This window comes from Sinocyclocheilus rhinocerous, unplaced genomic scaffold (genome assembly GCF_001515625.1).
Source record: "Sinocyclocheilus rhinocerous isolate Xijiao unplaced genomic scaffold, SAMN03320098_v1.1 scaffold2046, whole genome shotgun sequence".
In the NCBI taxonomy this organism is placed as follows: domain Eukaryota; kingdom Metazoa; phylum Chordata; class Actinopteri; order Cypriniformes; family Cyprinidae; genus Sinocyclocheilus; species Sinocyclocheilus rhinocerous.
The window spans coordinates 765,759-793,694 of record NW_015639535.1 but is presented as its reverse complement, the minus strand read 5'-3'; the positions used below and the strand labels follow the sequence as shown (position 1 = coordinate 793,694).

The following is a 27,936-nucleotide window of genomic DNA, read 5'->3' as shown; positions in this document are numbered from 1 at the left end:
GTGTGTATCAGTTCTTTTTGAACATTTTCATCTAATTTTAACAAAACCGTGATAATATTGATAATCGTGATAACTTTGGTCACTATAATTGTGATGTGAAATTTTCATACCGTTACATCCCTATCTCTGACATAAAATCCATTATCTAAGCTTGAAGACTCTTAATGGAATCACGGCCATCAAAACTATGACTGTAACTCAACCTCGTACTGCCTTTTCATTGCCTGCCAGCCCAGAAGACTAAGAGCGGTAACTCTAGCCATCTGAGCCGAACACTAATTATGTTTTCCCAGAAAGTATAACTAACCTCAGAAAAAAAGAGCCTGCAGGGACAAAAGAGCGCGTTCAGCCCCTTCCTTCCCCTTCGGCCCTGAGCTCCAGATCTCTAAAATGACACGAAGGAGCGCATCATTGTTGGCGCAGCATTGATTCACCTACTATTTCATTTCTCAGGAGATTCCGTTCATCTGAACGGCCTTCGATGGTGATTTTTTTTTTTTTTGTATCTCCAAATGGTTATTTTTCAGGGCTAACTGTCCATGGACAATATATTACAAAGTATGTTTAAATGCATATTTTTAATATAAATTGACAATCATTTATTTGGAATGTTTTGGTTTTAATTTGGCTGTCAATTGTGCTGTAAGGAGTTACATTATATCTATATAATTCACACATATTATTGCAAATTAAAAGCTCATATAAAATATTTAAGTTTTGAAAAATAATATAAATATAATAAACAAAAAATATACTAAAATATTAGCATATTTTGATAAATATTGACATTTACTGTATACAAAATAAATACAATTTGTACATTTGACCTGAAAGGCCCATATAAAAGTTATTTAAATTTTTCTAAGAATAAAAATATAATAAAAAAAGAAAAAATATATTTTTTAAAAACATTGGTATGAAAATACAAGACAAAACAAAATAAAACATATATTAATAATACTAACAACATTCATACATTTGCCTTGTACATAAATAGCAATTTTTATATTTAAAAACATCTACTATAACATAGGGCTGTGCAATTAATCGCATGCGATTGTCAAGCGCATCTCATCAGTAAAGCCGGTTCCGTGATTGGTAGTAAATTGCCATCACCTGCTTTCAGATGGAGCGACATTTAATACACAGAGCCGTAGTTCACTGACAAGCTAGGCAATATTGCGTTCATAATCGAATGCGATTCATCTGCGATTATGAACGCGATATTGCCTTTAAAGTAAATGTTGCCTTCATTCCAGTGACAACATTTCCAGAGCAATTAAATATATTCTTGAGTACTCTTTTTAAACAATTTAACAAAATGAAAAACACATGAAGACTATAAAGCAAGGTCATACAGTTCTTTGTGGGTCCATCATGATGGTCAAATAGTATTAAAAGCCCGGCCTCACAATGAAGTCTCTTGTGCGTAGCTACATAGCATTACTAACAGACCAACTAACCATAACTTCCTACTGAAATTTTTAATTGTTTTCAGCTTCACAATATTTGCAATTACCAACATGGTGGCTTTGTTCTATTGGTCTATCGTCCATGATTATTTGTTTGGAAAGTCCTATCGCGGGAAATAGAGCTTCGACATTCCTCCTGAATTACAGTACATCTGATCCAGTGATCGGAGTTCTGATCATGTGAACCTCCCAACATTTGCTGTGCTCGCTGAGGTTGGCAAAGTATATAGTTTATTGTATTGAAGACATCACTACAGAGGGAACATCTGAAATCTCTCATTCTTTCTTCTGTCCTTTAGTGTACAAGTGTTACAATCACATGAGGTATGACATCATGACTGTTTTCCTCTTGCAGGTCCCAACATGCAACAGGGTTTCTCATGCTGCCTGGAATACACAGAGGACCATCGGAAGACGCATCTCTTTGTTCTTGCTGTGTCACATTCTTTTAATGCACATTTCTCTGTTTTTTGCTCTCCCTTTTCTTCTTTTCTATACATACTGTACAACTGATTCTTTCTTTTCCCTCACTTTCCTTTTAAATTTGGCACTTGTTCTGAAAACTCTACCACTGGAAAGACGGTTTGAAAACGTTTGCAGTCACTGTTGCACAACAGCTTTTGTGTCTCCATGTGTTGCGTTGCTTGAAAGGTTTACTGAGGACACAGAGAAAGAACAATCTGAAAGCATTTGGCAATCTAGCTTGAGAAAATTTTTACTACAAATCCCATGGTACATTCCTGCAAATCTCTGTCTCGGTTTTCCACATCCTTGTTACAGTATGGAAAGTGTCGATACACCAGTCAAAAGTTTGGACCAACTTTTCATTCTTCATTAGGACTATTACTGTATTGTACACATGTCAGAATAATAATAGTCTTTATAAAATACCAGAAATTTAGCATGGGAATTATGTAGCAGCATGCATGCATGCATAAATAGGCTAATTAAAACACAAATAAATTAGTAATAATAGTAATAATAAATTCAGAAATAATCAATATATATTTATTTATTTATTAAAAAGGTTTTGAAGATCATGAAAAAGTCAGTCAAGCGTGTCAATTTTTGATGGTAGTGGTTTTACCTCAGTCCAGTTGCCAAACTCCTTTTGAGTTTTTTCCATGAAAACAGTTCTGAGATCAGAAAGAAAAGGGCGAATTCAGCCAACAGTGGTTGCTTTCCACCCGATAACCTCAGCTGAAGCTCAGCCACATCTGGTTTGGATCAAAAACCCAAGCTGGGGGGGGGGAGAGGAGGTGGGGATGGGGGAGAACAGAACTAAAATTGGCTCCAATGGCATGCATTCAATGCATCACACTGTGACCCAGAAGGTCAGTTAGGGCTGCAAGATATATTAATTATTCATAATATTTGGCAACTACGGTACATTTCTTAAAGATCATGTCATTATACTATACTGTGTTTCACAATTGGGAATGTTAATATTTTAATAGTGTCTATAATTTCAACGTTAACAGATTTTAAAATATAATCAAATAGTAAACATTTATTTTAAATTGCAAATTGAAATGGTTTCTTTAATAATTACATATTTGTTAAAATAAAAACTTTTTCTAGCTATACCGCCTGGTCCTAAGGTCAGCAGGTACAAATTCAAGTTCTGTCACTACACTTGAGTCACTGCGGCAAATTTTATCTGACCAAGCAGAGACACATCAGCATCATTATCAAGTGTCTGCTTTCCTCATACCTTCATCGAGACAAGATTTGTGGGTATTTGAAGTGACGGACTGGCTGAAACTCTAGTCTGTGAGGGAGGGACACTCTGCACTGGTGCTGACCCAAATTTCTTTCAGCACACATCAAAGCCTAGTATCAATGTACCCGAGCTCCTGCGCCAGAAAGACCCATCTCAAAGGCACAACGCAGAAAACATGCCTTTTCTAAGGCGCTTTGTCAGGGTGCAAACTGCCTTACATCACAACTGGAGGCAGGACTGTCATGTGAGCAATAAGCAAACCAGTTGATCTTTATTCAAGCAAATCTGTATTTAAATAATGATGTAGTCTACAGACAGTTTCAATTACAGCTAATAACCCTACTGACTTCAGATGGGATTGGGATTATTCACTTAAAAAATTAACAATCAGTTACCGTCTACTCACCTGTATGAGTATCTTTCTTCTGTCGAACACAAAAGATGTTTTTAAAAACTGTTTCTTGCTATGCGGTGGAAGTCATATTTTAAAGAATGTTTCACCTTTTCTTGTCCATACAATGAAAGCAAACAGGGTTCAACACAACATACTAAGAGCCCAATGACTTTCATAGTACGGCCAAAAAAAAGTTAAACATTCTTCAAAATGTTTTCTTTTTAGGTTCCACAGAAGAACGAACATCATACAGTTTTAATTTTGGTTCAACAACTGTTGTTTTAAATAGTCTCAACAAAACTGTTTACACCAATCACTCTTAAAAATAAAAAAGGGGGGGGGACATTTTTGGTTCCCCAAAGAACCTTTCAATGAACAGTTCTTAAAAGAACCATTTTTCTTAGTGTGAAGAACATTTTAATAATAATCTAAAGAGCTTTTTCCACTATGGAATGTGGAAAGGTTCTTTGTGCCAATAAAGAACCTTTTTTATTAGGAGTGTAGATTCAGGTTGGTCCATTTGCTCAGTAACACTAAAAATTAGGTCAAATCACCTTGCAGTTTGAAGGAAACTTACATACTGGCATATACTGCCATAAACATTGGCATATTTACAACTATCTATTTTAATTTTAAAGGGTTAGTTCACCCAAAAGTAAAACGCAGCCTAATTTTCATTTTTGGGTGAACTAACCCTTTAAGGCATCTGTTAGATGTCAGTATTTGCTGTATTACTCCTCCTAACAATTTCAATGTCATGCTGATTTTTCCCAAACCACAGTGAGACGCTGAAAACTTCAATTTGAAGTTCCAACTGCAAGAGGGTGAGGTTAGCCAGTTCATTTTTTGCAAGTATGTTTTTGATATTCAACTGTTAGGAGAAATATTTGTACACTACCGTTCAAAAGCTTGAGGTCCGGAAATGTTTTCCTTTAAGAAATTGATTTCATTCAGCAAGGCTGCATTACTTTTCCTGACAATTTCAAACTCATGCTGACTTTTTCAACCCGCCGTTGAGATGCTGAAAACTTCCAGTTGAAGTTCCAACTGTTTTCAGCAGAAGGGTGAGGTTAGAAGTGAGGAAATCTTGACAAGGTTCTTTAGAGAGAGAGAGAGGTTCTACAGCATTCCAACTTCCAGCTACGTCGGTGTGAAGCCAGGGGTCTGGTTACACTCCCTCTCAATACCCTCTTTGTGTCAGTCGCAGTCTTTGGCTGCTCCAGCGCTTCGCCACCCTACTGGCTCGTTTGGACGTCTATCAGCATGCTAAAACACACACTGCAGTTCAAGCTCCAGTAAGTAGCTATTCTGAAGTGTGGACATACCGTGCAAAGGTCGTCCGTCTCCTGCGCCAATGACGGCCGTAATATACACATTACCCAGTGGGTGGGCCTGACGGGGCTGTCAACAGGTATGGAGTTCTGCGCCACTGCACTCTTACGGAACAGTTTGCAGACACATCAAATTATCACACATATCCCTCCTGTCCATCAACTTAAGTGATATAAATCAGTAATAAATATTTAAACCTAAAACAAAATGCCTGAGAAATAAACAGTCACACTTTACATTAGTGTTCATATTGCAGGATTACTTGAGTATACTGTGAAAAAGTGCAGTTGGTCTTTGGCTGCTCCAGCGCTTCGCCACCCTACTGGCTCGTTTGGACGTCTATCAGCATGCTAAAACACACACTGCAGTTCAAGCTCCAGTAAGTAGCTATTCTGAAGTGTGGACATACCGTGCAAAGGTCGTCCGTCTCCTGCGCCAATGACGGCCGTAATATACACATTACCCAGTGGGTGGGCCTGACGGGGCTGTCAACAGGTATGGAGTTCTGCGCCACTGCACTCTTACGGAACAGTTTGCAGACACATCAAATTATCACACATATCCCTCCTGTCCATCAACTTAAGTGATATAAATCAGTAATAAATATTTAAACCTAAAACAAAATGCCTGAGAAATAAACAGTCACACTTTACATTAGTGTTCATATTGCAGGATTACTTGAGTATACTGTGAAAAAGCGCAGTTGGTACACTAAAGAGCCATTTTGACCTGATCTAGGACCTGGAATGCACATTAACATGCTATATTCTCTATGTATAATGCTTTTTTTTTTTTTGGCTGAAATCATGTTTTTTTTTAATGTACTGCACCTATCTAAATAAACCAATAAAAATCCAGACACTTTAATTAAAATAATAAAATAAATTTAATTGTATATAGCTATATTGACCGATTTCCATTTTTAAAAAGAGCAATATAAAAAAATATATATAAATAAAAAATATTTGTAGGTTTGCATCTGAAAATTGATATGGAGAACCAATTTTTAATACTGCTTTTGTAATTTTTGACATAATAATAATAATGTTATTAATCATAAAATGTAGCACAATACCTTAATAATAAAACTAACAACAAACATATTACTACTTGTTGTGCGATAGAAATGGAAACACAAATGTATTTTTATGTTTTTCTCTTACATATGCAACTGCGACTATTAAAATAACAGCATATACTTATTGGTAACCTGATACTGAAGAACAAATTAAGCAAAAAAGTGTGAATTTATGAATTATCTACATCTAATTGTATATTGCCATTATATCAAGCAGTTGCCACCTTTCTGTCTAAATAGTGCCACTGACCAACACACACACACACCACACACACACACAAAGCATTGATCACTACCAATATTTAATAATATGCTTGATTTGACCCTCTGATAATATTAAGATCACCTGACAAACTTCTTTTACAGTGTTCTTAAAAAGAAACTAGTGTGGATCTGCTTTGTTAGCATCCCTACTATTATGATCCATTATATTTGCATGCAATATGTGTAACATGAACACTGTAAATGTAAAGTGAGAAAGCTCTAGATAAAGAAAAGCAAAGTTATTGTTCAAGAAGTGACACAAATCCATGTTTCGGTGCAACAGACGTTATGCACAGAACTAAATCAGATGCATTAAGCATATTCCTGCTCCCATAAAGTCATTCTCTTCAAGACAACTGCATTTTTTCCCCAACCAAACTATCTGCAAAATCATGAAAGTAGAGCATCAGCAAGCTCCTACATCAACTCAGAGGCGTGCTTTGGCTTTTCAGCCAGTTCCACCACAGTTGCGTAAGAGTTTGCGTGACTTAAAAAATATGTTAATTTGAGGAGGGGGGAACGAGCGAAAAAAAAGCAAAAAGTAAAAAAAACAAAAAAAACAAACAAAAACCCTGTGTTCTCATGATGTGAAAAAAGACTATATCAGATTGCAATAACATACTCCCCCCGGCTCACCCCTCCCTCGTGTAAGCATCGCGTGAGAGCGCCGCCAACTCTCAACTTGATTATGATTAATACAAGAGTACTATTTCCATGCCAGACCCAGAACTAGACACACCATGCCTGGATCTTAAGGTGTCCCGACGGATACAGCTCTGGGTCAAATTCAGACTTTCTTTTGTTTGTGATGCAACAAACACAATGTTTTCATCATTACACAGCAACTTTGTTTCCAGCTATTAAACTTTTTGCAATAATTGTCACTTTTGCTCAGTTCTGTGACTCAAATGTCTTCAGTTCAATTCAAAGTGGCAGAAAACAAACTGGACTTTGGCACAACACTTTGATTTTACATCTCAGAAATTACACTTAAATGTTACATTTTAGTTTGTTATTACAGTAAATGAAACTTTCCCGAGATTCAAGGGAAAGTCAAAAATCACCTCAGGGAGACATTTTGCAGACCAAAACATTAGTTCATAAGCCTAATTATGTATTGTGTGCAGCGTTTCATTTAGCCTTTTCTATATGAAAACGTAGGCAATTCCAATTTCTCTCTCACACACACACGCACGCACGCACACACATATATATATATAGTAATGTACAGTTACCTTCAAACACAGTTTAGCACGTTCTGTCGTTCTGTACAGCAAATGACACTATGTACCATTTGCTGAATAAAACGCGCTCCATTCAATTGTCAGAATGTTATAGTGAAACATTACATAGCCGTTCGAAATTTTGTTACATTGTATAAATAACCTTGCTGCGCGAGGCGCGTGCGCGGTTTGAACTTGAACGTGAGAATTCCCACAAAAACTTACATTTTCTGAACGGGCTTCTTCCGTTTCTTGACCGCATATATACCGATACCCCCAGACATGGTTGTCTGGTGTCTCTGGGAAGTGTTTAAAATATGACTAGCGTCTAAAATCCCCTCGGTTTCCTTCAAATGTCGATGAAAGTGTGCGTTATTCAGGTAAATCCTCTCACATATACACAAACAAGAGGAGAATATGTCCAGTTCAGATGTAATTTCTGTCGGCGTCGGTTCTTTAGACCGAAAGCGGCTTAAAATGAAGACGAAAAGTTTCCTAAAGTTTTCATCCTCCACGGCGAATGGCAATGGCGTGATCTGAGCAAATTTTCCTTCCTTTTTTGTTTTTTTCGACCTGTCATTCTCTAGTGGCTCCAAACAGCGCTTGCAGGCAGCGGACTGGCTGAGAGTTCTGAGCGTCGACCAATCATAAGCGCCAGAGCGCTAGGCAGGTAAGCTGGACGCTTTGTGATTGGTTGGAAAAGTTTTCAGGAAATCATAAATACAGGGGCGTTCTTAAGGTGGACTGGAGAAAAGAAGCATTGCACCCTCACTCGGCTGCACTTGGTACACTTGCAACGTTGTTCGGTCAATAAAGTTGTTATTATTATTTTACATACATTTATTTGAGATTTCTGTAAAAATATGTTCAAACTTGCATTAGTGTAGAAAATGTGTATTATAAAATACAAAATCCAGACAAAATAAAACATTTATTGGAATATTACTAACATAATTAGTGGTCATTTACTGTAATCGCATAAAAACAGCCATGATTGATTGCTTTTGATATGTGTTTATCCATAGTTATTGTAGTTACTGTTACTATTGTTATAGGCCTATAAGTGTTTGCACACTTAAGCCACACCTAAAATGTCTGAATGTCATAGCATTATATAACAAAATTTCAAAACAAATGATATTTTTTAAAAGACAGTACAAGAATACCTTTCAAGCAAAGCGTTTGTTTATAGTGTGTTTATGATTATACACTATATATATATACTGTTCAAAATGAAGACAAACAGTATAGTGACACTTCCTGGTTGTGAAACGCTCTGGATGACGTTCATAGCTAATGTGATGAACTACACCTGTGTGAACTTCAGGGGAACTGACTTCATACATTCCCTAAAATCACCTTGGGACTAGTTGATTACAAGTACTTGCAAAAATGGCTCGAAGCAGTGATTTTAATTCTGTGAAAACTCTAGCTGGATTTCTTTGCAAATTTTATTATCTAAAGCAATGACATTTAAATATTTTTTTGTGAAGCTCAAGTGATCAAATGCTCAAATGCTTTTTGGCACTATGTTTTTCCCCCTGATGCTGAAATGGGTATTAAATCGTAGACTATTCAGGAAGATATAAATCTGCTATTTCGCTGCGTAGGACTGCAATGACATGTGAGTGACTGTTAGTGGAAAGATTCAGTAACACAAACAATTTCTGCAAACATTCCTCATATGGCAAGATTTTGAATAGTTTATGGTCACATGTGAACTTTACAAAATAAAATCAGTAATTTGGAACAAATTAACATTTTTGTCGTCAAGTCAGTAAATTGTTCTAAAGATAAAATTATGAAAAATATACAAACAGGTAACAGCTGGCCAAGATACTCTCATAAAAATTTCTAAATATATTTCCAAGCTCATCTCTGGTTCATTTCAGTATATAATAATAATAATAATAATAATAATAATAATAATAATAAATACATAAATACATAAAATGAAATCAATTAAAAAGAAGGAAACAACAACAATGTTTTATTATTATCATATTATTTAATTTGAATATATTTGTATTAATTTAATGATAATAATAAATATGTACAGTATCTCACAGAAGTGAGTATACACCCATCTTTATGTAGAGCAACAATTCTTTTTTTCAGATCCTCAGAGAGTTCTTTGCCATGAGGTGCCATGTTGTACTTCCAGTGACCAGTATGAGAGAGTGAGAGCGATAACACTAAATTTAACACACCTGCTCCCCATTCACACCTGAGACCTTGTAACACTAATGAGTCACATGACACCGGGGAGAGAAAATGGCTAATTGGGCCCAATTTGGACGTTTTCACTTAGGGGTGTACTCACTTTTTTGGCCAGCGGTTTAGACATTAATGGGTGTGTGTTGAGTTATTTTGAGGGGACAGCAAATTTACACTGTTATACAAGCTGTACACTCACTACTTTACATTGTAGCAAAGTGTAATTTCTTCAGTGTCGTCACATGAAAAGATATAATAAAATATTTACAAAAATGTGAGGGGTGTACTCACTTCTGTGAGATACTGTATGTATATAGACAAACACAAATATATAACAATAAATTCAAAAGAAATAAATAATATCTTATGTAAATATGTAATTATTATTTCTATTTAATTTGTTTATATTTTATGTTTTTTATGTATTTTAATATACATACTTATGAAGATGTTCACACACACACACACACACACACAGGTACTTAAACAAATGCATAAAAATAAAAAAATAATTAAATTAAAAGAAATAACTATTTAATTATGTTTCAAGTATATAATTTTTTCTATTTAATTAAATTGAGTATTTTATATACCTTTATATACCTTTATAATAATAATAATAATAATAATAATAATAATAATACATTTGTAATAAATACAAATTATTAATTTTTTTATTTTATTTTATTTTTTAGAAAATGTGAGTAGTTCTTGCCTTGTTGCCACATGGTAGGATGTTCCGAGTGGTCCAGGTCCAGGCGTTTTTATTGTCTGCCAGGCAAAAAGCATAATTTGATCACTTAGAAAAATAATAAACCATCTTTCTTCAACAAACAGACTAATTTGAGGTATCATTCATCAGTTTGCAGCACAGGACGGGTTATGAGTCAGAGTTTAATTCACACCACATCAGATATAATGAGGCTGAACATGTTAAATTAAACCTCATGCTGTCCAAGCTACATCTGTAAGCTACAACGCACACAGCTATAGGAGTAATCTGTCAGTTTAGGTAAGCAGATAGGATGCGCCTCAGGCCTGTTTTCCCCACATATGATTTCCCTGCTTTCTAATAGCTTGCTCATTGTGTGTGTGTGTGGGGGGGAGTGTGTGTTTTGCGGACGTGCCTGTAATGGTGTCTTCAGTCACGCTCTACAAGTCAGGTTTCTATCTTCACCTCAGGTATTGTCTTTTAGCCCACAGTTTATACAACTAAAAAACAGGAAATGCACACAGACACTTATCTAAACAGAAAAAAAAGAGATTTAAATGATTAAACTGGCATATTTTCAACAATTTCAAAGTAAAACAATGCCCCTCACTGAAATCAAGGCCTGACACTTTTTGAACATCGACCAAAAATGTAAAAGGATGTGCAAAGCATAAATAGGTCTAAAATTTGTATCATCATTATTGTTAAAGCTTATATTTGAGGAAACGCGCTGTCATTTTTATAATCGATGAGACTTAGCCTACATCTAGTGGACAATAAAACCAAGCAGTGTCTACAGTAGAAACCAGAAAAATTTGAGAAACCACCTAGCAATCACCTAGAACACCTTAGCAACCACATAGCCTAGAAACCATAAATATATATACGTAGATGCCTCATTAGAGACTGTTTCTATGGGCTGCGAACCCTCGAGTGCAAGTTGAAACTGTGTGTCTACAACAGCAAGTTATACGCATGTATATCTTTGAATATTCATTGATTATTATGGTGAATGACGTCCAGTTGACCATTCCAAAATGGCGGATGAATCAACATCGAATAGGGCATCTATACATGTCTATGCTAGAAACCACCTAACAACATGCTAAAAACCTTTTAGAACACCATAGCAACATCATAGCAACACATTAGCCTAGAAACCATAAATATATATACGTAGATGCCTCATTAGAGACTGTTTCTATGGGCTGCGAACCCTCGAGCGCAAGTTGAAACTGTGTGTCTACAACAGCAAGTTATACGCATGTATATCTTTGAATATTCATTGATTATTATGGTGAATGACGTCCAGTTGACCATTCCAAAATGGCGGATGAATCAACGTCGAATAGGGTATCTATACATGTCTATGCTAGAAACCACCTAACAACATGCTAAAAACCTTTTAGAACACCATAGCAACATCATAGCAACACATTAGCCTAGAAACCATAAATATATATACGTAGATGCCTCATTAGAGACTGTTTCTATGGGCTGCGAACCCTCGAGCGCAAGTTGAAACTGTGTGTCTACAACAGCAAGTTATACGCATGTATATCTTTGAATATTCATTGATTATTATGGTGAATGACGTCCAGTTGACCATTCCAAAATGGCGGATGAATCAACGTCGAATAGGGTATCTATACATGTCTATGCTAGAAACCACCTAACAACATGCTAAAAACCCTTTAGAACACCATAGCAACATCACAGCAACACATTAGCAAATGTTTACATCTAGAAACCATAGCAACCTACAAAACACTTTTCAGAACACTTTAACAACCTCATAATATAATCAAAAGTAGTCTAATTATATTACCTAAAACATGTAATGTCATGGATTGCGTTACTACAATTTTCATAACATTATTTGGAATCAGTAATGGACTACAATTTGTAAGTAATCTACCCAGCACTGGCTACACATTAGCAACATTATAAAGGTGTGCCCCAAATCGTGTACTTATGCACTATTCTATGATGTTTTGTAGGATAAATAGTAGTAGTAGGAGTAGTGCATTCACACGGAAAAATCCAAAAAGAAAAAGTGCACTTTAAATACCCGGATGATGCACTTAGATAACCGAAAAAACGAAGCGTGGAATGTTGGATACTTTATGCACTCAACTGTCGCAGCATTAATTACCTTGCGAAGGTGGGTGGGCTATCAGACTCAGATTATTAATGACAAAATAACCTTCATACACTACATGGTTGAGTACATAGTGCATAAGTACATAGTGCGTAAGTGCATAGTGTATAGTACGTCATTTGAGACGCAGTTCTAGAAACCATCTAGCAACATGCTAAATTTCTCAGAACACCTTTAGCAGTGTTCGCAATCATAACAGTGAGTTCAACATGGGCAAGCATTATTAAAATCTAGTTGTTTGTGTAAATTAATCGCCAGTGTTTTTGTCTGCTAATATAGAAATAAAATCCCAGTGTGCCGCTTTTGTGTAAATATTAAGTTAGCCTACTTTCAATGTTTCCTCATGAAAACAGCGGAGCAGCACGACAGCTCTTTGCTCCAGGCATTGCTCATTAGGTTCATGTGGTCTGTGCATGTTCACACACAATGACAAAGCGGTTTTCTGTTCCAGAAGGAGCCGTATCAGACCCTCTCCGTACACAGTTTACTCTGCGGCAATTTGTCAGCGTGGTGTTTGAAAGTCCAGTCATGCAGTGAGAGGGAAAATAGAGGCTAAAATGGACCCGGGATAAATCTTCTAAGACAGTGGGTGATTTTCAGGAACGATAGACATTTTCAAACATTCAGAAGGTAACTTTTTTGGCCCGATGATGAATAAATGTAAATACAGACTATTGAATAAATGAGCAATTTAGTAAATAATTGAGTAATTTAATAAGCAAATAGGTCTCTTTGGGTGTACAGTAAATGAATGTCAAAAGATATCCCGAAAATGTGCCATAGTTTCTGCCCATACTTAGGGTAATGGATCTGAACAATGCCCTAACCCCAAGTATTAAACTTAAGCAAATTCATAGAAGAACCACTCCGAGATGCCATAGAAGAACTTTTTTTTTTTTGGTTCCCCAAAGAACCTTTTAGTGAAAAGTTCTTAAAAGAACTATTTTTCTTTGTATGAAGAACATTTTAAAAGTTAAAGAACCCTTTTCCACTATAAAGAACCTTTTGTGGAATGGAAAGGTTCAATGGATGTTAAAGGTTCTTCATAGAACCATCAGTGGCAAAAATATCAGTGGTAACTTATCAACATCTCTGCTTTAATCCTAAATTTGCAAGTTCATGGCCACCCATGTGTGCGAGGGGTGTTTGTGTGTTTGTTTACTAGTAATCTTACCAAATAAGATATGTCTATGTTGACAAAGGAGCTTCTATACAGTTACTATGGTTGAGGCCCATTCACAAGAACGGTGACTACAACCATATTAGTAGTTATTGTTAAAGTTGTGGTGTGGACTTCCTTATTCTTAAACATTTAGAATGATTATTAAAACTTTATAGTTATTGGCTTTAGTTACAGAGTTAACCATTTTAATATACCTTATTTTCTGTCTCATACAGTATGAACAGGTGTGAAATGTATCGTCCAAACTCACAATTGACGTCACCTCAAACGCTTATCCTCCTCCGTGAGGTGTCTCTCCTCTTGAGGTTTAACGTTGACATCCAGGCCGTGATTTGGTTACCCTGCAAACACACACATACACAGACTCATGGGCATTCACAGAAATACACAAACACACACCCTTGGACAACATCACAAAAGCATCGGTCACACTCCAGTGAGTCACCTTCAAATAAAACAGCCGGGCTAGTGAAACCAACCCTGAGAAAAGACGTGTGGTCTATTTACAGCAGCGATAGCATGACAATATATACACAGAGACATCATTAGCAAAACGCTCCTCTCAGATGGTTATATAAACATTTGGCCCTCAAATTGCTTGCTGAGGTCCAGTAGATTATATATCTCATTTCAAATTAATGCTTACCGTATACACCTTTTTAGCCTCCACATGACATCTTCTGAAATGCAAGTTGTAAATTACTATTGTTGATTAAAAAACAGTTTGGTTTAAATTGATGAATAATCCCCCGTCCACCATCTCTTTGCGACTAGATAAATATATACAGGTAAGAACTCAAAAGGACAAGAAATATGGAAGATAATGCAACTATTTATTTCACAATTTTAAAGTTTTAAAGGTTTTTTTTTCTCTGAATTAAGACTTTATTTTCTTGCAAGATATAATGTTAAGAGATGTCAAGATATAAACTCAGAATTGACTTTCTGTACAGAGTTAGTACTTTTTTCTCTCACAATTCTGCCTTTTTTTCTGGCAATTGCATCATATCTCAAAATATCTTATACAGACTTTTCTTCTCAGAACTGTGAGTTTATATCACAACAACCCCCCCCCAATAAAATGTAGAAAAGTTAATTGCAACTTTTTATCTCACAGTTCTAACGTTTTCCTTTGCAACTGAATCAAAAAAAAAAAAAAAAAATCAGAACTATGAGCTTTATTACCTTTATTTATTTATTTTTGAACTGTGGAGTAAACTTTTAGAATGGCATCCATATTAGTCCTTCAACACATAAAATGCAAGATAAATGAAAATATTACAGTATTTTTATTTACTTTTAACAACACCTTTCAAACGTGTAGATTCAAAACTTTTTAGATTATTCGTAGCATCAATGAATTTTGGATTTTCGCAAACAAAACAAAACAAAACAAACAAAAAAACACCACCTCCACCAAAAAAAAAAAAACATAAACAGAGTAACGGATACAATGCTAATTTGCTTTTTTCCATGGCTTTTGTTTTGATGGCTTAATAATAGAAAACGAATTCGGTTCTGTAGCTCCTGTCCACTATGCCAAGATTTTAAAAACAAAAACTGAACGTTGCCCAATAATTAATTCTGCATTTAAATCAAACCTCACAAAAGTCATAGACTGGCTGATCTTTGAAATCCTTTCAGCAAGCATTTCCTATGAGGAAAAGTCAAACCTGTGGGAACATTTAGGTTCTTATAAATAAACTTTGCATTTACTAACCCGTGCACCTTGGGGCCCCAGTGTGAGAGTTGAAGTAATAGGTACTATTACATTTACAGAAACTTTAAATAGCGTGGACCGTGCAGTTTTATGGCATGATGTAAACGGTTTCTTTGTAATTACAGCAGTTTCTAATTATAATCAGATCTGCTGCCCAATGCACTCACAAAGCTGACTAATAATAAGGTGTTTAATTGAGAGTTAAAACAAACCTTAAGGCTTTCCCGTTCTGCCTGGCTGATTTGGCAAAATGCCGATTTTACACCACAAGGCTTGTCTACCAGGAAACATTTGGCTGGCGGTCGCTCGCCAAACAAGGTACGTTTACAACAGTGGCTCCAAATGAACAGCCATTGGCCAGCGCAAGGAAAATATGTGCAGTTTCTGAAATGAAATGTAGTCTTGTGTTACCATAGAGGCAGTTTTGTTTAATTACAAACAAAACCAGCAACCAGTTAAATTGCTGTTTATGTTGTGCCACCCTCCTGATTCTGCTCAAATGACTTTTTGTTAGGGAAAAAAAGACATAAAAACAGTTAATAATTGTTGCCATTAAGTCCAGCAGATCTGGCAATGAAGTCTGGCATGTGCTGCAGAAGATCGAAATGAGTTTTGGGCTCTTGCTTTTGTGGTGTGACTGGTTTTCATAGTTTATCCAAAATGCTAATTCATTTACTTACCCCGTGTTCTTCCAAACTTGTGGGACAAAAGGAGATATTCTGAAGAATATCCTAACCATACTTTTCCATACAGGGCTGTCAAGCATCAAAAAACACCATTAAAATATGATAAGGTAGTCAATTTAAATATGTAGTGTCTAAGCAAGCGCCACTACTAATATACTTTTAAACAATTAGATTTATTTTTATTAGAGTTATGTGTATGTACAAACTTCATCGCACATGCAAAAGATCATGCATAACATCTTTTTTTAAGGAGCACCACACTTTTACACCCCACCATATGTGCTGTCTTAAAACTATGACGAATTACAGCCTTTACAACTGTAAAAAGACAGAAAGTGTGTATATTTGACCACACTGTGTGAAAACGTGGTGCATGTTTTCACTTTCAAACCGCAGCCCCAAATTGTCCTGAAATCTGCAGTGAGACGATTTTCACTCACAGCTAAATTTTTACAAATGGCAATATGCTATTCAGAAATTCACAACAAACAACAGGTTTATTTTATACAAGCGTAGAAGTCACAACCAAACACTTGCTCTTCCATTCCAGCATTTTAAAGGTTCAATTTAAAGGTTTCACGTCAGAAAGCAATGCATAGCATCCTGTAGATATAGTACAGGTTTTTTGTAAAGTGCATATTTGTGTTATGGATCACAGTTTAAGCCGTAAATCACTTAAATGAGCATTTTTTGTGATTTATGTTCCTTCAAATGCCAAGTGCCCACATTAACAAAACACTTTTGCTGTAGGTACAAGGACAATAACGCTTTTACCAGTGAAAAGATAAACCCTGTGGGCGATTTTGAGTAATATTTGCACAACTATTTGAGTTGTCAAGGTCCGGAGTTGTCAGGTAAAACTTGGCAGTCTATAGAGGTGGGTAAAGAAAACTTGACGCCTAAGTTCCTTACAGGAAGAAGTATCGCTTTGTAAGCAACTGTCAATCAAGCTAGCAATAGTTTACAGAAAAATTATGTTTTTTTTTCAATGCTATTTGAGGGTTATCGACATAGTTTGGATTTCTCGTTGGTTTCCTTGCAGTTTTAGTCAAATTAATGGGTCTATCTTAGCTATAAACTAGTTTAATTGGAAATACACACACTTGTTTGAGCATGCAGTGTCATGCCAAGCACTCTATGGTGAAATCGCTACAAAGCACATGCTTCACAGATCAAGACGCTCGATAGTACAGCTCAGTCCAATAAATCTCTCTTAGATAAACAAATGTCATCTGACACATTAAAAAAGGAAAAGGTTAAAAAAGGCAAGAGATAATTAGGGATGGGAATGAATGTAGCACTTAGCAGTTTACCTCAGTAAATTGCTGAACTGTCATTATGGAAAGCAGCTAGTTTGATTAGCCTATGTATGCTCAACTTTTTTAAGTGAAAGAAATAAAGTAGTAAAAAAAGTAGAATGTAAAACATATGCTAAATATTTGTTTGGTATATTTAGGAAGTTTACCTCAGGTAGGTCTAATAATACCAATACCATTCATCTCAATGAATCTTTGGAGCCTTAAAGAACTAAAAAACAAAAATAGGAAGCAGATAAGGAAACATCTAAGTTCCATTTAATGTTTTTAAAAGCCCTCAGAAACTTATTTGCACATGGACCAGAAAGGGCTAACGGGGTCATGCTAATTAGTTAAACCTTGAACACTAGCTAAACTTGTCTGATAAGGATACAGATCAAAACAGACACCAAATTGAACGGCTCCATCTACTGGCTATGAATAGAATCTATGTGTGTCTATTAAAAAGGAGACAATTTTGGCTTAGGTTTGACATTTGATTCTCTAGGGTGTTTATTTGTCGGTTTGCCAGTCTGTCTCTTTCACTTCATTTCTGTTTTGTTTTTCTGTGTGTGTACTTCGATCTGTCTGTACTGTATGTTGTGGAGACAATGACAGTTGACTAAATCAGACAATGTTTTTTTTTCTATCCTGTCAGACTTAATTGAATCTCTGCATTCAAAATGAATAAACTTCATTTTTCTACAGCTTTTCCGCAACCAATTTACTATTTAGGAAAAGAAGTTTGTTTGCACGCATTCAAATGCTATTTTGAATGAGTTAGTGATGCTAGTATTAACATATTTGTCTACATTTTTTTCCACAGTGAAAACACCACAACACTTACGTGTTAACCATTGTTTGACTACAAATAAGACCCAAAAAAATTATGGTTACTATAGTTAAACCACAAATGGTAACCACAAATTAACCATGGTTTTGCTACACAACTCATCATTTAACCATGGTATTTGTTGTAAAACTGTGGTTATACATGGTTATACAAAAACATGTTTACTACACTTTTACTAAAATAAAACCATGGTTATTTTTTGTAAGGGAAATGGGCCAAATATGATACAAAACTTTTCTTATGTCTGAAAGTATCTTTCAGTTTTAGTTTTTTTTAAACTACATTTTCAAAAACTAGTCGGCTAACTAGCTAGTCGGCTAGTCTTTAGCCTGACAGAGTGCAACATTATGGCATTTTTAAAAAAAAATAGTTTAATTGTATTTTTACAGAGTCATTAAAGCAAAACACTCAAAAAACTTTCTAAGATGTAATGTGACAGGCAGAAACATCCATCTGAGAGTGTTTTAGTATGCTAACACACTAATTAGTATGATGATTAAAGCCTCTAAATATACATCAAAACTAAAAACACAAGAAAAAATCTAGATAAACTAGTAGCATTCTGTTTTTAAAAAGTCATTACACTGAAAAATTTGAGCACTAATGTGTCTATGTGAAGTACTGCATGAGTTGTAGGGCATCTTAAGGGATTTCAGCTGTTGGGAAAACACAGCTGCGAAATAGACGGGCCTCATATTTATGATTGGTAGCGATGTCAAAGTTTCAAAAGCATGTTTCACTCGTTTATCATTGAAATATTGGGATGAATATTAAATTTGAATGATCGAGATGGTGCAACGCACACTCACACTTGGAGAGTTTTAAGTCTCTGAAGCTGGTCAGTTGTTTCGGTAATTTGTGGCAGATGTTTGTGGTTAAAATATGTCATAGATTATATCCCATTCTCACTGTGTGGGAAGGACAGACAAAGCACAAAAACTAAGGTCAATGTGCGAAGTTTAATCTACAGTTAGCGGTGTTTGCTATGACATGCTAAGACAAGCATTGCAGATTATTATTGCTCATATTTACTGTTAGTGATTTTTAAAAAATCCTTACTAAACTTTCATGAGTAAATAATCCACAAAAGCACATATACTGTAATAATGCACTCAATAACATTCAGAAAACAATAACCTTATAGCAACACCCCGGCAACCTACAACAGCCTAGCATCATGGCCGACACCACTCAGATTTTCTATAAAAACAGTAAAACAAGATAATTCTCTCTCATGGATGAATCATACATGGCTGTTGGCTGCTCCGCACCCTCGTAGGCGTGAAATGAACGTTTCAAAGACAAATCTGTCCAGTTCCTCCCCTCATTTTATAAATGAGGGATTATTTCCGTCCAGGGTTTTGGAGCGATCAGGACTTATGTCTGCTGTCAACGGACAAAAGAGTTGTGTTCTGTTTGTAGACCTTCCAGAGTTGGGATTTCAATCATCCCTTCTGAAATGATTTGTTTTTCCTTCTCTCCAGAGCCTATTCCTCATTGTCAATTCTCTTAAATAGCTTGAAATCTTGACGCCTCCACATATTTACATTCGAGTCATGCGGTCTTGGGAGAGGTTGGACAATGAGTGGACTGTGTTTTCGGGTACAAATATCTGTGACCACTAATGAAGATGATTCTGTTTTGCATCTTTGATTATAAATTGTATTGTATTATAAGAATAGATCTTGGACGCTAGGCAAGGTTTGGCTCGGTTGGCACTCGTATGGGATCCCTGTGACCTTACCTAGAAGAATTGGTTTGGAAAATGGATGGATAGATTATAAGTATAACAATGTGTGTGAAAAGTTGAAAAAAACAACAACATGAATTTCAGAAGGTCTTAATATTGATGTCTCTTTGGCCAGGTGTGTTTAATACAAAGTGTGGTTGCATCTGTTGTGTGCTTAAGGAGTGGGATTGACAAGTACATTGTTCGTTCAGGTGGGAGTGAGTGTGACTGCCGGGTGTTTTCATCGTGAATTCGCTGTGAGAGTGCCGATAGGTCATTGCCGTGGCTGAAAGCGATAATTCTGTCATCTCATTGGTTTTCAGTTGCTTAAACTGTATGATGAGAAAATACACACTGCAACAGCGAGAACGAGAGTGAAGGGAGATGTCTTTTCAGGCCCACCATGTATGTATTTGGAGGGAAATGAAAGATTTGAACCTCATGGAAACTTATGTATAATACCTATGTATGTAATTTCGAACCTCTTTGACATTCTTTCATCCATGGAACACAAAATAAGATATTTAGAAGAACATCCAGGCTGCTCAGTTTAAACCTTTCAGCTACAGTTTAAGTGAATAATGACAGGGGCTGTCAGGCCAAAAAAAAAAAAATCACCATAATCATCATAAATAGGTTATAAATGTAGACAAAACAGACAACAAATTCAAATAATTAATAATTTTACCTCTGTCTTCAGGTTTATCATGCAACACCATCAAAAGTCTGTAATGTTTTCTGCACCTGTTTGAACTCAGGGCCAAACATGTTAAAACAGATAATTAAATCAATGCTTCAATGTATGTTCCTAAAAAAATCCCTGACTTGATTTACTGCCTGTGAGAAATGTGCTGAGGAGGGACATAGTTTAAGATTTAAGATATGACGGACTGGATGTTCTGGATGTGATTTGCATGTGTAACACATAGGGTTAGTATCGTTAATCTAAAACTAAAACTATTAGAAACATTTCGTTAGTTGAAATAAAGTAACATATAAATAGCAGATGAAGAACTTTAAACAAGAATTTAAACGTTGCCTTTGATTACATGTGGCTAAATTGTTTTACATGTGTGACAGGGAGGCTTGGCTAATTAAGCAAGAAACAGTGTAGTTTGATTTTCTAAGTGTAGTTCTAAGAGTAACTCCTGCATATTACGAGTAGCTTTTAGCTTAACAAGCTACAGTTTCAATGTAGCTTCCCCAAAACTGGCATATTTGAGCAGAAACTCTCACTGAAAGCCATCATCATCTCATAAACTGAAAGACAAAACGGAATATAAATAAATTTGAAGGAGTTCTCTGTCTCGCTCTCTCTTTTCCCCTAGTGATTTGATACTATGTATTTAGCATCTGTTTCCAGAACTTGCTATTTTCCCCTCTTTATTTTAGCTCAGGTCTTTAGAGCTGAACTCATTTCGGTTAATGTATTCTAGCGCCAGCTGCATCCAGTGCCAAACCCTAACAGAGTGTCTGTACAGAGTTCCCACATGTTTAGCTCTCACAAAATCATTTGAAATGATATTGCAACGCGCTGCTTAGATCTGTATCAGGATGATACATATCTTGATTTATCACTGGAATCAAATGGATAATGGATGCTTGAACTTAGACCAGAAACATACTCTACACAAATATGCGAATTCAGACACAAATGCTTTGCCAATGCGCTGGAAACGTGCAGTCACATTGTACTAAATCAGGCCACTAAATCAGGACTATGTCCAAAATGGACACCCATTTGTAAAAGTCTTCGAAACCATAGTGGACACTGCCAAGTGCATTTCTTCAATAATGAGTGTACAACCAAGCTAGCCACTATAGGGGCTTTCGCACCAGAGGAACCTTTTCATAGTATCTCTAGAACTATTGGCGGAAGTACACACTTTTTGGCATGTTCGCACTGCAGGAACAAGGAACGTATTTAGTTTTAGGAACTCCATTTGGAGGAATTAAATTAAACTACTCTTACTTCAGAGTAGGGTCTAAAACAGTACTATAGGAACTAGTCGAGACCAGATCATTCAGTCCAAGACCGTGTTTTCAGGAGCATTTGGACTTTAACCCTCTACCGCATGGTGTAGCCATATGGCAACATACTCTTTGTGCTTTGGGTAAGTCACATGACATGCAGTTTTTTTCTGTGGCGAGATTTCTGACAGACTGCCGTCTCTTGTCGGTAGTTGCTGAAAGCAAACTAAAACATCAGTAAAAAACAAGGACCAGTCCGTGTCACTTCTACAAAAAAAATCTAAAACGTCACTGTTATGATGTTATGATGACATATTCACCTCTCAAAAAAGTTTGTATAAAATTAGTGTTTGGTAAATCATTCAAATGTATGTGTTGCCAAGCGGTTCATAGTAATGTTCATAGTCTTCCTCTCAAGAGATTGCATAATGCTGAATTTTCATGAACTGCAATGTTTTTGGTTTTATGTCAGTGTTTTATGATACATTATATACAGTATTATATTTATAAATTTGCAGTTTAAATAATATTCAGCTGTAACAATAACAACATTAATACTAGTGATATAATGTTGATTAGTCGTATGTTAATGGCATTTGTATTATGGATATAATCAAATTGAAATGGCAATTTTACTTTTGATTAAATATGAATACAGGTAACATTACATCAGTGAGCACGGCCATATTCTATGGCAAGGTAATTAAGAAAAGGGCAGAACTGGTTCTTCCTGCAGATGAAAAAAACAGCTTTTTAAAGTTTCATTCATAAAAAAGGTGATCTTTCAAGGATTAAGGGGGGATGGAGGGATGGGGGGCTCATGTTCATAGTCTTCCTCTCATAAGATTGTGTAATGCTGAATTTTCATGAACTGCAATGTTTTTGGTTTTATGTCAATGTTTTATGATACATGATATACAGTATTATATTTGTTTTAACTGTATAAATTTGCAGTTTACATAATATTCATGAAAAATGTAATGAAATTAAAAAAATTATAAATCATTATTCAGCAAAAAATAATGGAATAAATAAAAGCACAAGTTGTTGGAAAGTATGTATAAGGTGTCAATTATAAGTAAGTATTGTGTTAAAGCTTATAATAGCACCAATTGAATCAACACAAACAACATTTCTGAGGAAAAATATGAACTATAAGTAAATTTACACTTATTCTAAGTTAGATCCACTATTGTATGCTGTTGCCGTATGGCAACATATCACAAAGTACCTTAAAATAATATTTTTTTCCAATTTTTTTTTACAGCACTTCAAGTTAAGCCATTCTTAGAAAAGAAAAAGATTCAAATATTTTTTTCTATAGGTCTATCATAATGCATGTGGGACTTGAATGAGCTGGTCTTGACTAGTCATGGAAAATATGGTCTTGGTCTCGGACTTGGGTCCTTGAGTACTACAAAACTGGTGCAGTATAGCATTAGCATTAACTTTTCTTGTCCTATTTTTTGTTTTCTCTTTCAGATCTTGACTAGTCATAGAAAATATGGTCTTGGACTCGGGCTTGGGTCCTATAACCCTGGAATCCATTTAAGCAACACATGGAAACAAAATAGCCCCCCCCCCACTGCGACATTTCATTGGTCTATCATCCTGCTTCTCATAACTCTACATTAAATATCTTTTGATTATCTGTGATTGTGTCACATTTTTACATTACATTTTACGTTTGTATTGTTCCTGGTTAGGACAATGTTAGCTTAAAAGAATGAGAGCTGTCACTTGGTTTGGCCATGATCTGCATGAATGCCCAAATGTGCAATTTCAAGCTTTTTTCTAATGCAACATTGGCTTTAACGTTGGGTTTTATGGTGCTTGTAAACACAAGCACATGCACACAATCATCAACACACCCACCCAAACCCAAACGCAAACCCAAGCACCTTTCCCAGTCTCCTAGTACACTCTGTGTGTTTTTATGCCTTCGTCCATTGTTTTACACTATTTTCACCCTCCTTCCCCTCATTCTGTTGGCGGGGAGCCACTGCCAGACTCTGTGGCTCTGTGGTTTGGTTGGAAAGGGCTCGTTCTCTCGCTCTCTCTGTTCCTCTCTGTCTGGCATAGGTGCAGTGTTGGGCCTCTGCGTCTGCAGCAGACACACAAACACGCTCACACGGCTCCCTTCGCACGCGAGGGGCCGTGGTCTCAGACATTCTCAGGTGGTGACTTCAGGAGAGAGCGTCTACATTCACGGGGCTCCTGGGAACACGGGCTGGCCTGTTCCTTTTGGAGGTCTTGTTGAGGGAAAGGAGGGTTCCTTTCCCCTCTCTCTCTCGATAGTATTTGCTCACTCTTGTCTCTCTCTTTCAGTCGACTCTTGGCCGTTTTGGGCTGCCGATCATCTGGTGCTGATTACAGTCCTGCCTCTCTTGTTGACATGAGCGATGGGCTGATGAAGCCCCCTCTCTCGTTTTGCTCTCGTTTTGTCTCATCTCCTGTACTGTATTTCTCTTGTCTATTCATCTATTGTCTCCTCTAATCTCCTTCTCTGTCCACAGTCTCCCTCTTTTCATCTCTTCCTCGTTTCTCTCTGATTTGATCTTTTCATTACTTTTTTGTATCTCATCTTATCTTGTCTCTTCTGTTTCTATCTTTCATTTCATCTTGTCTCATCTGTCCTCTATTTCTTTCTGGACTGTTTCTTCCTCATTTGTCTCATCTCAGCTCAGCTCAGCTCGTCTCCTATATTTTGCTCTTGCCTGGTTCATTCTCATCTATCTTTCTATCTTTTATTATTTTGATCTCTTCTGATTCTCCCGCCTATCTCTCTATCATTTAGTCTCATCTCATCTATTTTTCTCTCATCTTGTCTCTAATGTTTCAGTCTTATTTCTTTCTTTCTCATTGTGTTAGTTTCATTTCATGTCTCTCTCATCTGCTTGCTGTTGTCTCACTTACTTATTTTGTATAATCTGTCTAACTCGGTCTCTTCTTTTTGTCTCAAACTTTGTGTCTTGTCTCATCTCTTCTCTATCTCTCTCTGGACTGCTTCACTTTTATTTTGTTTGTCTCACCTAATCTGGTCTCCTATATTTTTTTCGTCTCATTCTGTTAGTTGTCTCAACTCCTCTGTTTATCCCATTTATCTCTCTATCATCTCATCTGTTTCTATCTTGTTTCTCTCATGGCTTTCCACCTCATTTTGTCTACTGTTTCTCTCATGTGCTTTTCTCTGATTTTGTTTTATCGCATTAGCTTCTTTTTCATCTATTTATTTAGTCTTTTCTCATCTCCTCTCTCCTGTTTGTTACATTTTGTCTCATATCATCTCACTTGTCTCTTTTCCTGTTTCTCGTTCATCTCGTCTCATCTTCTCTCTTTTGTTTTCTTGACAGTTTCTCCATCATTTTGTCTCATCAATTTCTCCCTCACCAGTTTCTCCACCTCAACCCATTTTGTCTTCTCTGTTCTTTTCACCTGCTTCATTTGATTTAACTCAGTTTTTCCTCCTGTCCCATCTCATTTCAACTCACCTCCTCTAAGTCTCTCTCAACTGTTTTGCTCTCATTTCATCTCCTGTCGTCTTGCTTCATCTGTTTCTCCTCTCTCTGTCCCTTTTTAAGCTTCAAACCACCACAGAAAACCGAGCCTCTGTTTCCCATGGAGTGAGTAATCCCTCTCTCTGTCTGTGGCCAACAACTGTGAATCACATATTTATCTGCGGGAACCCAATTCAAGCTGAAAGTCTTTAAGTTGCAAAGAGAGGCCTCTCAGGCCCGCTGGACTCCAGAACGCCCTCCATGAACCTCAACAAACCAAGATCACTGCAGTGAAAGTCCAAAGAGATGTGGGCCAAAAGTTGAGGCTGGGTCTGTATGTTCTTGTGAATGAGACATTTCGTCCATTTTAGGGTCAAGTATGTTGATTTAAAACTTGAGAATGTGTGTTATTTTGTGTGGCAGTAAAGTCGCTAACCATTATGTGCAATTATGCAACCATTTATCATTTTTAGGGGGTTCGAGCACACGCTGTGCACTGTTCTCAAGCTGCGGTGCTCTCTTTCCACAATTAGAGCCGTCAATCTCAGTTTCCTGCCAAATCTGCTTTATTACTTCTCTCAAAACTGTCCAAAATCCCAGTTCTTCGCGTACCAAGGTCAGCTTTTGATTCTCGCCTCGGAAATTGACTTGACAGAACGTGCGAAGGAGCATCTGAATTCATGCTTCTTTGTTTCCTGCAGAGGAACTTTTTGATTCGGCTGCTGGCTCTCTCCATGCATTTCCAGAGCGTCATTAGCGTACGATTAGGATGTATTTTTGCTGGAAAGTCAACTAGGTCTCCACTCTGCATTCTGCAGTACACCTGCTGAGTTAACCACAGCGTTACCTATATGTTGAGTAATTTAAAATCATAATATGGAATGCTAATCAACCATCACATCCCAAGGAAATGTCATCGCCCAAGTGATTTTGCTCAACCAAAAAAAAAAAAAAAACCCCTTTCACTTTGGGAGCAAGTGGGAACATTTGAGGGATAGGAAGTGGAATACAGTGAATTGGATTGACTTGAAATGGACAGGCAGTCCTAAAGACTGGATTTGAAAAACAAACTGGAATTGCGTGCAGTTAGAACAAGTGGGCAGTTATTGGCCTGAATAAGCTGTAAAGTGGACCAGATCAAAATCACACCAGCTGTGTAGCATCCTTAAAATCCCCTTTACTGTAATTATTCAGGCATTTTCTCCCTTTCCATCTCCCCTTTTCACAGCTATCCTCTCACTAAATTGGAACGAGCTTGGAGCGGAGAGGATTTTATGAGATGGTTGGGAATGAAGAAGTGCTGCCATAACCAAGATCCTACTCCCTAAAATTGTTTGGATGCAGAAGAATAGGGTTGAAATTACAAACCATTAAATCATTGCCTCCATAAAAGGGGAATGTTTTTGTGATCAATTAGGACAGTTTGTGATATAAGTGATGAATATAATGTATATGTATTAGTCTTACCTCTTAAATGTGGTTTCAGTGTTTTGATTGAGCAAAGATGGTGGAATTTTAATGGCTTACACCTAACTAAAATAAAACCTGCTAATTAAGAGAGAGAAACTGTGCTTCAATAATGTAATGTTGTTAAAAATTAATTAACCTAATTTAGGAGCAAATATTGATATTCAGTATACTGCGATTAGATGAATTAATCAGCATATCTTTTTTATCATATTCAGCATGTCTTTTTATCAATTGACAGCTGCAGAAAAATACTGAAAAGATGTCTATGAAGGGCATAGTTTAGGGCATAGTAAAAAAGTTTTATGGTCATATTTGTTGCTCTCCACATTAGGTTGTTTCAGGCTTTTTTATCAGGGCGACTCAAGCTGGCGCGATTCCTCACACTGTCTGACGGATTTAAGCTGACATTTATTGAATTGGGTCTTTGCTCTCTTGGTGGCCCCTGACATTAAAAGACCCCTTAGTTGGTTAAATACTGTGTCAGGGGACAGGGTCAAATGTTTTTTCTTTGCCTGTGTCAGTTTTACTCAATGTCAATTTTAAAGTACTTTATTGGAATGATTGTTTTACAGACAACAACAGCAATTGATGACAAAAATTACTTTCTGGAGCAAGACGGGAAAAAATAAATATGGTATTTGATAAAGCGGCTATAAACGAGGCAAACAGCTGTGTTCATTAGACAGCTGTTATATGCTTGCATGTTAGCATGTAATTTCTTGCATTTGAGTGTAAAAGAGAAAGACAGACGGAGAGAAAAAGAGAGAGGTGCCAAGCAAAGGACCAGCATAAACCAGCAAAGGACCAGCTTAAACCAGCATCCCAGCGTCGAAACATACCTAACCAGCATATGCTGTTTTTTTTCAACAGGGTAAACATGCTAAATACCAACAACGTTATAGCAACCACACATAACACCATAGCAAAAACACAACATGTTGAAAATCAATTAAAGG

General features: G+C 36.4%; 1 protein-coding gene and 1 long non-coding RNA gene across 3 annotated transcripts in view; one reads left to right on the top strand and one right to left on the bottom strand.

Annotated features, from left to right (window-relative positions):
* Nucleotides 1-5,197, top strand: part of LOC107751480 (uncharacterized) — a 16,011-nt gene extending 10,814 nt beyond the window's left edge. The window contains exons 3-4 of the long non-coding RNA XR_001641250.1: nucleotides 4,086-4,089; nucleotides 5,045-5,197. This is a non-coding gene — a long non-coding RNA (uncharacterized LOC107751480). The remainder of the gene's footprint in view (nucleotides 1-4,085; nucleotides 4,090-5,044) is intronic.
* LOC107751478 (aryl hydrocarbon receptor-like) overlaps nucleotides 1-8,049 on the bottom strand; it is a 68,198-nt gene extending 60,149 nt beyond the window's left edge. For both annotated transcript variants that reach the window (XM_016567218.1, XM_016567219.1), the window contains exon 1: nucleotides 7,712-8,049. In XM_016567218.1, the coding sequence (XP_016422704.1) occupies nucleotides 7,712-7,770 (59 nt within the window). In that variant the 5' untranslated portion in view covers nucleotides 7,771-8,049. The remainder of the gene's footprint in view (nucleotides 1-7,711) is intronic.
* Nucleotides 8,050-27,936: the final 19,887 nt, after the last annotated feature.